General features: G+C 41.4%; 2 protein-coding genes across 2 annotated transcripts; both read left to right on the plus strand.

The window, feature by feature from the left end:
• Positions 1-94: 94 nt before the first annotated feature.
• Positions 95-1,174, plus strand: LOC6563067 (acylphosphatase-2). Its single transcript, XM_001990402.3, has 4 exons — positions 95-255; positions 343-359; positions 438-547; positions 616-1,174. The coding sequence occupies exons 1-4, from the start codon at positions 102-104 to the stop codon at positions 728-730; spliced, it is 396 nt and encodes a 131-aa protein (XP_001990438.2). The 5' UTR covers positions 95-101; the 3' UTR covers positions 731-1,174.
• Positions 1,175-3,028: 1,854 nt separating this feature from the next.
• LOC6563066 lies at positions 3,029-14,021 on the plus strand. Its single transcript, XM_043215146.1, has 8 exons — positions 3,029-4,037; positions 5,124-6,417; positions 7,177-7,727; positions 7,793-8,266; positions 8,603-8,975; positions 9,793-9,909; positions 9,973-11,068; positions 12,141-14,021. The coding sequence occupies exons 1-8, from the start codon at positions 3,029-3,031 to the stop codon at positions 12,807-12,809; spliced, it is 5,583 nt and encodes a 1,860-aa protein (XP_043071081.1). The 3' UTR covers positions 12,810-14,021.
• Positions 14,022-14,293: the final 272 nt, after the last annotated feature.

A 14,293-nucleotide genomic window follows, 5' to 3' on the forward strand; every position in this document is an offset into this window, starting at 1 on the left:
TTGAATTTTTGTCAATTTTACGTTGCTACTCACGCAACACTGCCGCCTGACTGCGATACTGGGAAAGTGTGACAAGCTGGCAGCTCTGTTAGTCGGTCGTTATGGTGTTTTCATACAAATCAGATTTAGTACTCAAAATAATTACAATATTATTTGTGCTCGCAATATCAACTCAACTTAGAGCAGATAAATCGTCTACACTCGAAATGTCAGGCTTATATTCGTGCGGCTTTGAGGTATTTGGACGAGTGCAAGGTAAATTTCACCGATCGCAAACCACATTTGCAAAACCTTTCTAATTTGTTACGAATTTCCATTCTTTGATTGTTTCTTGTTTTTCAGGTGTTTTCTTTCGCAAGGTAAGTTGTAGTTATAGATTATTACTCAATCCGGGAGCCGAGAGTTTCTGCAACGGCCTTCATTTTGCTATATTGTAGTACACAGAGAAGCAGGCCAATCAACTGGGAGTGCGTGGCTGGTGCATGAATACCAGAGATGACACCGTAAAGGGTATATTGGAGGCACCGCTAGCGCCCCTTAACGAAATGTAATGACCAACTCCATTTAATATTCTTCAATAGTTCTTTGTGTGAAAAAAACACTAACTGTTTGCAGGAAACATTGGTTGCAGACCACAGGTAGTCCCTCCTCAAGAATTGATAAGGCTGTATTTACGGAAACCAAGGAAATTAGCAACTACAACTTCAACGACTTCTCAATCAAACGTTGATTCGTCTAACACCCAAATATTTATAATACGAAGCAAGCACCGTCAATTTGTGATCCCTAATCCCAAAAACTCATTATGTATTTTTGTTTTGTCATTTATTTATTTAATTGAGTAGCTTACATAAAATTTTATTTATCGTCCGGAAATCGAGCTTGTTTGGATAGTTTAGTTTAGACATGACTTGTAGGGTCCATTCGGGTCAGTCTAAAGATGTTTCTCCACTAGCTGCCTGAAATTGGAAAACACTTAGAAAAATACATAGAAATGAGCACTTTATATTTTCATAAGACAAATCAACTAGTGTCACGACAATATTTCAACTTAAAATTGCAAAATTGACGTTATACATATTATTTTTTGCAGAACCATTCAATTAAATGACATTATATTACATATACAATATTCCCGCAAGAACAATAACAAATATAATACTATTTGAAACGCAGAGTTGCATTTTATGTAGTAACTTATTCACGTTTGGGTGTTGCCATTTGTGACCAAGTAACGATTTAAAGTAACCATTTAGAACGACATCTCACTTACACGCATTGCAACACTGATGCGGAATCGCCCTTGAAGCGGCATGGGTGCGAGCGAGACAAGCGTATGACCAGCATGCGTACTTTGGTCTGGCAGCACAGAAACGAGTACAGCTCCGAATACACGTCGTTTTGCCAAAAGCGTAGCAGACAGCAAATGAAAAAAATATATAAATGAAAAAATTTCGTGGAACAAGAACGACAAATTTATCAAGCGCGTGCCACGCCGCCGTACAAAAAAATCGACAGATTTAATAATTGCGAGCGTTGTGCAAGCGTCTGAAATTGTGTGTATAAAATAGTAATAATTTTTAAGCAATTACAAATTCTTGCGTGCTTCTTGCTTCTGTATGTCCGTGTGTATGTGTGCAGTTCACAGTTTGGTTACTTTCGCGCTGAAAACGTTTTCTACTACTTTTTCGCTAAAGCGGAAAAAAACATACATATGTATGTGTGCATATACACAGTGTTTTGCGATAAAAGCGAAATTGTTTAATATATTTTGTAATTTTGAGACGTTTCAGTAAGTGCCCATAACTGCGGTATGAGCGGAAAAATAATGAAATTTTTGTGTAAATAACTGAAAATAGTGCTAGACGATATTTATGCGTGTATATATATATATATATATACATGTGTGTATATATATGTGTGTGTGCGCGCGTATGTATGTATGTACATAACACAACTATACAATCAGTAGCCTCATGCATGGGTCTGTACCCATATGTAAGAGTATGTGTGTCTCTCTCTCCCTCTGTGTGTGTTGTGTATGTGTGTGTGTTTTATTTGTTTGTGTGATGTGTGCGCGCACATATTGTAAAGGCGCGAGGTACTTAATTGCCAACGATGAAAAATTCAATAAATGAAATTACATAAAAAAAAGTAAAGAACATGGATAACAAGCGACCACCACGCACTGTAATTTGGCACATCACTGCAATCCGTATACCATAATGCAGTTATGCTGTACGTTATGAACACCAATGTGTGACGAAATAATTTGGATTTTCGAGCGCGCTGCCAGAGATTTCGTCAGTAGTTTTTCATTTGCATTTGTTAAGCGGACTGCCCGAAGCAGCGGCCGTATTCTATACAGCTTTTTTTTTATTGCGCATCATTGTGAATGAGCAATAGCAGCAGCAGCAATAGCGCGCGCGCTCTCTTTCTCTCTCTCTCTGCTCTGCTCTCACATGCGGCACGCATAGACGCTCGCGTGTCTCTGCGTGTGAGTTTGTGTGTGCGTCACACATACGCACAAGCGGCGCCGGAAAAGATTTCGTATGGGTTACAATGTAGGAGTAGGAAGAGGAGGAGCAGGAAGAAGAGACAAACCAAAATAACTGCAGCGGCTTATGTTAGTTTTTGTTGTTAATTGTAGTTATTATCCGCCTCTTTAAAATATTATTTCCCCACAGTAGGCCAAACAAAACGTGCCCAGCTTTTTATGTGTGTGTGTATGTGTGTGTGCCTGTGTTTTTTTGTTTGTATTTTTGTGCTATAACAAAGTGCGTTTCAGTTCGGTGTCAGTTCGGAAAATAAATTATCAAATTGACTTTTGAAAAAATTGATTTCATATCTCTTTTTGAAGCGATCACCCAATTTACCCACTCACGCCGAGCATAAACGAGCCAAGCCGGAAACAACATTGGAAATTGGCAATTGGAGACGGGAGATCCGCGTTTTTACAGTGGCCAAAGTGGTACGTAGCCCGGAGCCTGTAATGCAGCTGGTCCCGTCGCAGTAGAGCCGTACAAGCATGGCACCAGCGCTGACAGCGGAGCCACTCAATCCCAAGGAGAAGCTAACGAGCATCGCTTCGCCGGCCACAGGGACGCGACAATCTGTTCGTAAACTGGACGCGCCCACCAGCGGCGGCAGCGGAAGCGCAACAGTTACAGCAACAGCAACAGCTGCAGCAGCAGCAACTGCAGCCACGACGACGCCGAACACAACAACAAAAATAACAACGAGTCGTGTGACACGCTCCAAGGAGGCGGCAAAGCGCACGGGTTCGCCAAGTGTGCAGCAAGTCAACAATAATAACAACAACAACAACAAGCGTAAATCCACAAACAACAATAATAACCACAGCAGCAGCAGCAGCAGCCTCAGCATCAGCAGCGAACTCAAAACAGCTGAGGTTCAAATGGGCCTCAGCACAGCAACAACACACTCAAGTAGCGACGGCAACGCAGCTGTAGCGGTAGCAGCAGCAGCAGCAGCAGCGACAACAACATCAGCTGCAGCCACATCTAGTAGCTGCAGCGACTCAGCAGCGCCAGCAGTCGTCGTCGCCGCCGCCGCCAGCGAGGAGCACAACAACAACTGCAACAAGGAGAATTCAGCGGCCGAGCTGCTGGCGCATTTAAGTGACTTTGGTGAGGCGATCACAGCTGAGATTTGCCTGCGTAAAACACTGCCCGAGGTGAGCATCAGCAAGGAGCAGCCGCCAGGAGGTGCAGCAGTAACAGCCGCCGATACACCAACTTCAGCTACCGAACAACAACAAATCCTGCAGCAGCAATTGTTGCCCGTTGCGGACGTATCCATGTCAGAAGCCGCTGAAGCCGCAGCAGTGTCCCAGTCCGAAGCAGCAGCAACAACAACAACAGCAGCAACAATAACTCCAAGTCCAGTGACAGCGCCAGAGTCAGAGTCCCTACAACAATTGGTGGGACAGGGGGATGAGGAGGCACTTCCAGACATCCTGAGCAGCGCGGCGCTGGCGGCTCAAATCACAGCTGAAATCACAGATAATATCGAAGGTAAGCATCTCTCCCAATTTTTCCAATTAGTTTCTGTTTTTGTTGTTTATTTTTGACCCAGGCGAAAATGTAAACGAATCTGTTTTTCCGTTTTTTGTTTCTTTTTTGAAAAAAATCTAATGTCAGCTTTACAGTTATAGTCTCTGTGTTAACTTAAATATAGATTTATTAAATTAATAAATGCGGGACTAAATTGTGGCGTTACTAGCACCTCTAGTTTGGTCCAGAGTTTTGCATATGCCATATAAAAATGCTAGTTTCTGTTTTATACACTACAACTGCAACAACTCAGTCCCGCATATATATTGGAATCACTAAGTTTAAAAGAATACAATATTCATATGATATCTGTTCTTGCTTTGCTTTAAGCTCGAATATTACTGAGAATTGGTCTGACAAAGAAATCATAGAAACAAAAGTGTATATTTTGTATATATTATGCATAATTTATTAATAATAATATCTGATATCTATTATGTACCTATTTTAAATGAGTTCCACACATTCTCTATTCTATCTAGTTTTGTTTCTCTTATTTTTAACTTGTTATTCTATTCTATGTCTCCCTATTTTAAATCAGTTTTAGATTTGCTGTTTGCTCTAATCGATTTTTTCTGGCTTGCAAATATTCTGCTTTATATATTATTTACCTAATTTATTAATAATAATATTCCGAATAAGCTATTACGAAGTATCTGTTTGCTTCGATTCGATTTTTTCTTTTATTTTAATTTAATTTAATTTTTTCATTTGAAATTCTAGTTTAATTATTCGTCTATAATTTTATTTTGTATATATATTTATATATTATTTATTTTGTCCAACCCTTTTAGGAAATAAAAATAAATAAATAAAATTAAATATAACTGAAACATGCAAATATTGTGTTAATTAAAATCCAATTAGTTCTCTTCATATTTGAACCATAAAGTTGATTTAATTATTATTAAATATGAAATATATAAATAAATAAAATACAACTAAAACCGTGAAGTTCTCCCGCATGTTAATTAACACCAAATTAGTTATTTTCATATTCGAACCATAAATATTGATTGATGATTGATGATATGATTTCATTCACAGAACGGCTTAGTCAGCTCGATGGCAGCCCCAACATTGTTGACATAAGCGCGGCAACTCTGGAAGCTGGAAGCGTAACGCTGCCAACGACACCCATCAGGCAGCAGCAACAGCAGCAGCAGCTGCAGCTGCTACAACAGCCGGAGATACTCAACTCACCACAGCATTCAACAGTTGGCCGACAGGCGAACGCACTGTTAACGCCGCAGAGCACGAGTAGCTCGATAAATTTTCTGAAAGATGGCGCTGCTAATGCCGTGCTGGAGGATCAGGATATTGAGGAGGTGCTTAAGGCACTTAAAACGTTCGACGGCAATCATGTGAATCCGGATACGATCGATTTTAATTTCTTCAATGATTTCACCTACAACGAGGAGGAGACGGCCGCCGTTACAGCAGCAGCAGCCGGCGGCGGCTGCACAACAACACCAACAACTACAACTGGAAGCGGAGGAGTAGCTGGGGCAGCATCAAACGTAGCAGCAGCAGCAGCTGTCGCTGTTGTGGATGATTCAAAAGCCAGCTGCAGCACCAGCAGCAACTGCATCAGCAAACCACTTCGTCCCTGGGACGAGTGTCATGCGGAGCTGGTGTTGCAGCAGCATGAGCTGGTGCGCAAACAGGACTTTTTGCTGCGACGCTTGCGCAAAATGCAGGCTCGCCACATGTGTCGCCATGCCAGCGACGAAGTGGCCGGCATACTCGAATGGTCGGCACGCACCTCAAATAAGTCGGCCAATGTTGCTGCACCAACGGCGCACAGTAGTGTTAAGCTGACACCACAGGCGGCCGCTGTGCTCTCGACTGTCACTGGCCGGCCGGACAGCAGTTTCTGGGAGGAGCTTTCGAAGCGTCCACTGCCCGCCAGCCAAATGAGCAACGTGCTCCGACACATTGAGACGGCGGCGCGCAAACAACAAATCTGTCACACAATTGGTGGTGGCTCCGCATCGCTGGCATCTTCTTCGTCGTGGTACAGCAGCGCCGCACAGCCGGGCAAGCGGCCACGCAAAACGACGACACAGCCAATGCTGGATGCAGCCAACAGGAGCAGCACAGCTGTCGGCGCCGAAGCCATATCCACGGCGTCGACGATTATGCCGCGCACCGATGAAATTGTGCCCAATTTTGATAGCTATGTGACCAGCGAGTTGACGCATGTCTCGGGTCTGTTGCACACGGAAATGCGTGAGGTACAAAATGCCATCGACTCGGATGCCACAGAGTCGAGCTCTGGCGGCGAATCAGCCGATGAGATGGTCAACTACAACAATTCCCAACAGTTGTCATTGCCAATGTAAGTTGATCCCCACTTATCTGTTGTTAACATTGGTAATGCTAGCTTATTTTAAGTTAATAGCAACTAAATGTTAGTCAGATGAGGAGCAAGTAGAATCTCCGGAACACTTCTTTTGCCAGAAAGCGATTTGCAACCTTGGCAAGCCACTCCCTACCCAGCGAGCATGAGACTGGTTAAGATTGCGAAATTTATAAACGCAACTGGCTGCTTTAATCTTTGATCTTAGGTTTTACACGAGTGTAGCAGAAATCCGAGCTAGATCCCCCATATCTAGCGCAACCTGCAGGTTGACAACCGTTTAACCTAACTTAAACTAAATGTTATTCAAAATGGACATAAAAAATTTGAGTAATTTAATTTGTTTGTTTGGCAGACTGAAGTGTTGATTGGTGCAACATGTTCGCTTCTTGTAATTAAAGTAATATTTTCAATAGTTGTCAATTATCATAACTCAGTATAAGAATCAATAATGATCCATTTTATAATAACTGCTTTTGCTGATTTAGTGTTAATGTTGTAGTTTTATGGTAAAGTTTGCCATTCAATAACAGAAATTGAATAGTTAATATTAATCAAAGATTAGCGAAATTAATCATCCATATTATAATCATATATATCATTATAGTTGTAGGATAAATTCAATAACACAAATTGAATAATTATATATTAAACAAAGATTAGCTAAAGTCCACAATTGATTCAATTTTTCAACGATTTAATTTATGGATTTTTATATATTGATGTTTCTTTTTTTAGAACGCAACGAGCTGTTTGGCGCTACTCGCGAGATCGTGCCAATATAGCGCTGCGCTGGTCCTGGCTGTGCACCCAGGTGAGCGATCTGGACATGAAGATTCGCCAGCACAACGATGTGTACAACGATCTGTGTCGCTCCGAGGGCAAAGTGCTGCTCGAATCGACGCCGGCGCCAAAGAATGGCTACAAGGATCAGCAACAGCAGCAGCTGCAGCTGCAGCAACAACAGCAACTGCAGTCGCTGCCAATGGACGGGGATCAACAAGCAACATCTGCTGGTGATCATCTGTGCAGTCGAGCGCGTCCATTGATGCTGTCCGAGTTCCGTAAGCGCAAGCTCTTCCAAACGACGAATATGCACACAATATCGAAGAAGGCGGCCAGGCCGAGTAACATCAAATGTGGGTGCCAATGGCCACAGGTGCCCTGCACGCTCTGCACCGGCCGCCCAGATCCGACGGCGCCGCGCGACTTGCCCGAAACGCTGATGCCCCAGATACGTGTTGCCCTGCTCGATCCCGGCTATCATCCCGTGCTGAGCTTCTCCAATGGTGAGTGGTGTTTTTTTTTTTTTTTCCATCACTTATCGATTATTGTATTTGTGATCGTTTTGCAGATGTTTGCCAGTCGGTGCATTTGGAGGCGATTAGCCGTCAGCCGGATTGGCAATATCGGGTGATGCGCAGCCAGGCCAAGGCGATTGTGAGGGGCGTGTGGAAGGCGGAACGCGAAGCGATCGCTTCGAATGGCGGCGGCGCTGGCGCTGGCGGTCGTCGAAACGGCGGCACCGGCGAGCCCGTCAAGCGTCGTGCCTATGTGCGACGCAAGGAGCGCAATAATAATAATAAGAACAACAACAGCAACCGAAGCAATAGCAAAGAAACATCAACATCAACAACAAAAACAACCATACAAAACAATAATAACAACATTAACAATAATAATAACAACAACAATCACAGCATGAGCAGCAGCAGCAGAGGAGGAGGAGGAGGCATCGTTGGACTGGTGGATAGCGGAAACGGTACTGGTACTGCTACTACTTCTACTTCTTCTACTACGCCTACTACAACGCCCCTCGGGGCCAACAGTAAATTATTGTAAACATGATAAATTCGATAATTGATTATTAACATAAAACAACAACAATTTGCATCTTCTTTTTTTTCTTTTCTTTTTTCCTTTTTTTTTTACGCATTTCTTTTATGTTACAACGCACACAACAACAACAACAACCAATCAACAAACAAACTAACAAACAAACTAAACAAAACAAACGAAACGAACAACATTTGTTTTATTTTTTGTTATCCGTTTTTCTTCCAAACTTCTGCTGTGCGTTTGCCGCACACTCCTCCCTCTCTCTGTCTCTCTATATATATATGTCTGTATGTCCTTAATTTCTGTGGAACGGAACGACGAGCAGTGAGCAAAAGGCAGTCGGCGACAACAGTTGCTTTTCCGTTGTCGGATTCAAGTCAGCAACAACAGCAGCAGCAGCAGCTAAATAGAAACTCTTCACTGATCTCCAGCAATGGCAACAGCAACAATAAAAAGCCACGCAAATCGAAAACCTCAAACACACAACAAACACACAGCATTAACAACAACAGCAACATCAACAATAACAATCACAAAAAAATCAACAACAACAACAGCAGCAGCAGTGGGAGCAACAGTCGACAGGCCAGCGTTGGGGACAACAGCAACAGTCGCTTCACCAGCGACTCCCAGTGGGAGCAGCAGCAGCAGCAGCAACAAAACAGTCGACGTAGCTCCGCCGAAACGCACGGACAACGGTGAGTGGGTGGCCAGTGGTGTCCGTGGTGCTTGTGGTGCCAGCGGGGGTTATCCTGGTGTAGTCAAGGAATTGTTCTATAAATTGTAACCCATTTATATTTCATCTATTTATCTATCTGGCTTGATAAGCAGTTTATTTGAAATTCACCTGATTTACATCAATTTATGTAAATAAACCTAAAGTTAAAATATCTATCTATCTATTTATATATCTATCTATGTATATACCTATCTGACTTGCAAACTCATTTATTTGTAATAGACTTGATTTATATAAATTGAAATCTGAACTTGCACTTGATATAAAATAAACAAGAGAATCAGTAAAGGGTATACCATTATAAATATATCTATATATATGTAATGAAGGGAATATGGTGACCTTTATACAAATAACTTAATGCACTTATACCAAGATAAACATTAATTTCTTGTGCATGATCTGCACAGCAGATTAGAATCTCTGCAAAAGGATTCCTTAACACAGTCATAGACTTCTCCTTATTGGCCTTCGTTTCCTAGCTAAACGTTGTTTTATTTTTATAGTTACATTTTTAAATAGAAATTGATTCCGCTGAGTTATAAAGTCATTATTAATTTTTCTGTTCTCTCTAGACCTTATCCGTGAATTCTTCCCACTTTCTCTTAAGCGCTGTATAACAAATTATTCCTTTGATGAACCCTTTCTGTACTCTGTAATGATTACAATAGACTTTATTCCTCGATTTCGATTTCTAATTAAGAACTCTCGCATCTTAAATTTAAATATTACATTTTATATGTAAATATTCATATTTAAATTTACACCTTTCACAGCACAAAAGATCGACGCAGTCGACCCAAATACGACATTGACAACATCGTGATACCCCATAGCATGGCGGCGCAGAACCGCATCGAGTTATTGCCCTATAAGGAGATACCGACACCAAAGTGAGTACAATTGATAAATTGCCATCTATAAAATGTCTAGATAACAATCATGTCTGCAAACAGGTGGCGCATTGTAGACAGTGATAATGAGAAGAAGCTACAATCGGAGAGTCCGTCAAAGCAGAGCACTAAAAAGCTGAGCAATGGATGTGCGGAAGGGCAAGCAGCAACAAATCCTCCTCCTGCAACGCTACCCCCAAAAACCGCAGAAGCAAACTCGCAAACACCCGCAGAAACATTAACACCAACAACAACAGCAACCACACAAAATGCTGCCAAGCCAAATAACAACACAGAAATGAAGGAGGCTTCGAAGATCAATGGCATTAAGCAGTCAAGCAAAAAGAATAAAAAGAAGCAGAAGCCGAAGCCGAAGGATCTGCCAGAACCTGTCAATCAACCGGCAAAAGCAGAGCAGCCACTCAGCAATGGGCTAATCAATGGCAAGCCAGAGCAGAAGGAGCAACTGCAGCAGCAGCAGCAGCCGACAAAACCACCATTAACTACTACTTTGAATGGCAAAACCAAAAAGCACAAAATTAAAAAGAACCCTGTGAATAATGTAAATGTAAATGTAAATAAGGCAAATGCTGCATCAACTGCAACTGCGCCTGCTCCTGCCTCAACTCTTGCTGCTCCTCCTGCCAGCAAGGACACAAAAAAAGAAGTCGCAGCTGAAATTCTGGAGCCGCCCAGCAAACGGCCCAAACTGCAATTGGGTGCAACTAAACTCAACTCGGCCGATGACGATGAGCCGGTGGAGGACATCACGGATGAGGCGTACATAATGCGACATCAGCGTGCGCTGATCGAGGAGCGACGTCGCTTCGAGACCCTCCTAAAGTTTCCGGACAGCAAACGTTCGCGTTCCAATCGACGTGTTGACAGCCGTGCCGGATCGAGTGGCGCCAACACACCCGATCCTGCCTCCCCGGCGGCAGCTTCGCATTTAGCTGGACCGCTCGCCGCTGACAACGAAAACATACCCTCACCGCTGGCGCAAACGATGCTGCATCATGCGCTGCATCCGCTCGACACAATTGCGGCGGATAGCGTGCTAACGGCAACTGCGGCGACAAAGCGCCAGGAGCGCCGGCGCACCACATCCAGCAAGCTGAAGGATCACGATCGCCGCAGCGCCACACCAGATGTTAGAGATGTGAGTCAATTCCTACGATTTGTAGCTAAATCTAAAGCAACAATTTCCTATTTTTCCTTGGCTTTAATTAGTATTTAGAGAGTTCATGCGGAAAACTGTCGAAATCATGTACCTTTATTATTATTATTGGGATTCCTGCACTGCAACCTACTCGATCTATTGTGCCGTCTTCTGAGCCCATAGCTCCTCCATCAACCCCAGTTCCCGCACGAATACGAGAATCTTTACTGGTTTGAGGGCTTCTAAAGCAAAGTTCGTTATAAATACCTAGTTTAGTTAGGTGACTTCTTAGTCTAGAATATCCTGTCCGTTTCGTTCCCCTCTATATCCTTGTGGCCCGGGACCCATCTTAGGGTAAGCCTATTATCTATCCCGAGTTGGTCATGCTAGGATCGTACCTCATGGACTACTTTTGATGTTATCTTCGTCCCCATTATAGCGTTTATTGCCGATTGACTATAAAATATGATGGACATATCCGTATTCCGATAGTTAATAAAAGTTAAATATTCAACTAATTTTAATTGCACATCTCAAAAATAATGCATTTTAAATTATTAATTGTGATTCATTTAGTTAAGTTAATTTTTTTAAATATTAAATGAAGCATCATTTATCGCTTTTTTAATGTTGGTTGCCAAACAGATTCGAAAACATGAGATTATATTTTACTAAATGTATTATAAATAATTTTAAGGGAATAAATAAGTCGTAAAAGCAGATTAAAAACGAGAAAACTCAACTGTCTTAGACACGACGAAGATTGCACACCCTAGCAGACCTTAGGCTACCAACAGCAGACATTTAAACATCACTATATATGTATTAATAATATATTGAAATCAGACTATGAAGGCTATCTTGATGCTAATGATTTTTGCCCAAATGTTAAAACCTTTTAAGATGGTTTGTTTCAAAAATCTTTTAAAAAAATGGTATTTAAAAGATTTCATCTTTATCCCATCTGTATAATTATTATTGGCTATATATACATATAAATATACAGATTGCTTAAATGCCTATTAAAAAGATTGATTTCAAAAACTAATCCTAATTTCTCTTGGTTTTTCAGCTTCAATTCACGCTGGAGCCGCCACCGTTTGAGCCGCTGCACTTTCCGCTCGCCGAAGAGGTGAATGAACGACTGCTGGCCCAGATGAATGCCCAGCTCCAGGAGCCACAGGCAACGACAACGATTGCAACTACGGCAGTCAAGCGCAGCAAGAGCAAATCCGTCTCCTCCTCCAATGGCGGCGATGGCCACTCAAACAATGCGGGCAGTCGACGCAGCAGCAAAGCTAAAGCCACAAACATCAGCAAATTGGCTCAAACGGGAGCAACGGCAACAACAATGGCCCAATTGAATGGTGGCCAAAGGCCGCAACTGGCAGCAGCGCCACATATTAATGGCGATGACGACGCTCTTGGCTATGACGATGGCATTGACTATGCGCCAGAGGATGAGGGGGAAGTGGACGATGAAGAGGAGGAGGAGGAGGAAGAAATGCTGCTGGAGGAGGATGATGATCATCATCATCATCTGGCGCCGCCCGAGGATGACAACCAGCCCGCCAGCATGGCCGTTGAGACGAGTCTGTACAATGCCAGCATCGATGCTTATATCGGCGAGGCAGGGTGGCTCGACGAGGAGGAACTGGCGGATGATCCGTTCATGGACGATGATCCCAATGATCCCGAATGGAAGCGCAGCATTGGTGTGCGCATTCGCAAGCGAATGTAAAACAGCGACGAGTAGCGAGTGTCAAGCAGCGAGTAACGAGTATCAAGCAGCAACTAACGAGTTTCAAGTAGCGAGTATCAAGAAGCGAGTAGCGAGTGTCAAGCAGCGAGTAGCGAGCATCAAATGGCAAGGGAGTAACTAGCAGCGGGCAGCGAGTAGCTATCAGCTAGCAGCGAGTAACAAGCAGAGGGCAACGAGTGCTGTCAGCCAAACGAATCCAAAGCTATCAACACCATGTGAAATAAATTTCATTTTTTTTTATAAATAATTCGTCAATTTTTAAAAAGTAATTGCTTGAAAGACACCCACATATTTTAGCTTGTTTTTAACGATTTTGTTGTTTCTTTTTTTTCTTTGTTTATTGTTAAAACGCAGCAAGTTCCCACATTCAAAGAAAAATTACAAAAAAAAAGAAGAAAAAAAATTAAATCAAAACTTGTAAACTCAACTTAAAAAGCATTGCTGGTTATTTCTAATCAATTTCTTAGTTATTTAGTTCTAAATAAAAACAAAACTCTTGAAATATTCAATGTAAATATAAAACTAAAGGAATAAACGAGCTAAGCGATAAGAGATAATAGAGGATATATATATATATATACTTGTGTATGAAACTAACACTAACGGATAAAGTTTATGATAATAATATTAATACTAAATTAGTTTAACACACACACACACAAAGTTTACGCAACACTGAGAGAAAACAAACTCACTTTGGGCTACAAGTCGAAAGTGTGTTATTTTTAAAGAAAGAAAAAATAAATATATATATAAATATTAACCTAGTTATTATGTAGTAGATCATATAAATGGAAAAACAAAAAAATCGAAAAAGTTAATGTTGATTTCAAAATGTATTTGCGCACCCCAAAAAAACAACAAAAATAGTAACAGCAACAACACAAACCAAACAAACAACTGTACATTAATGCCGTTTTAAAAGTTACTGCGCCTGTTTGCCCCCTTTTTCCAACAATTAATGAATATCCAAAAACAAAAAAAATATATATATATATTAATATATATAAAATGCGCCACGTCAAATGAATTCATGTATTTAGTTAGTTTAGGCGCTTTAATTTCTTAATCTACTTTTAAGCACAAGCAAAAATAGTTGCTAACTATAGACACTTAAATGTAAAGCTTAATCTTAACTTTGGAAACACACACTCACACACACACACATGCATACATGCATACATGCGATATTTTATGAAATGTTTATATTTTTTTAATTATTATTATCATTTTCTTTTAATCTATGATTGTTGTAAATGGCTTTTGTGTGTGTTTAATCTCTCACAAACTTCATGTACGAGCCGTTAATTAATTGAAAAAGTGAAATGTGTATATTCAGAATAACTATCTAAGCAGCAAACACAAAACTCTATATTCGTAATTAAAAAAAACCATACAAAAAAAACAAACATAAATCACTAAGGCCTGTTTAATTTGCAACACATGTTGCAAGTGGGGTGTAC

This window comes from Drosophila grimshawi, unplaced genomic scaffold (assembly GCF_018153295.1).
Source record: "Drosophila grimshawi isolate 15287-2541.00 unplaced genomic scaffold, ASM1815329v1 contig_311, whole genome shotgun sequence".
In the NCBI taxonomy this organism is placed as follows: Eukaryota; Metazoa; Arthropoda; class Insecta; order Diptera; family Drosophilidae; genus Drosophila; species Drosophila grimshawi.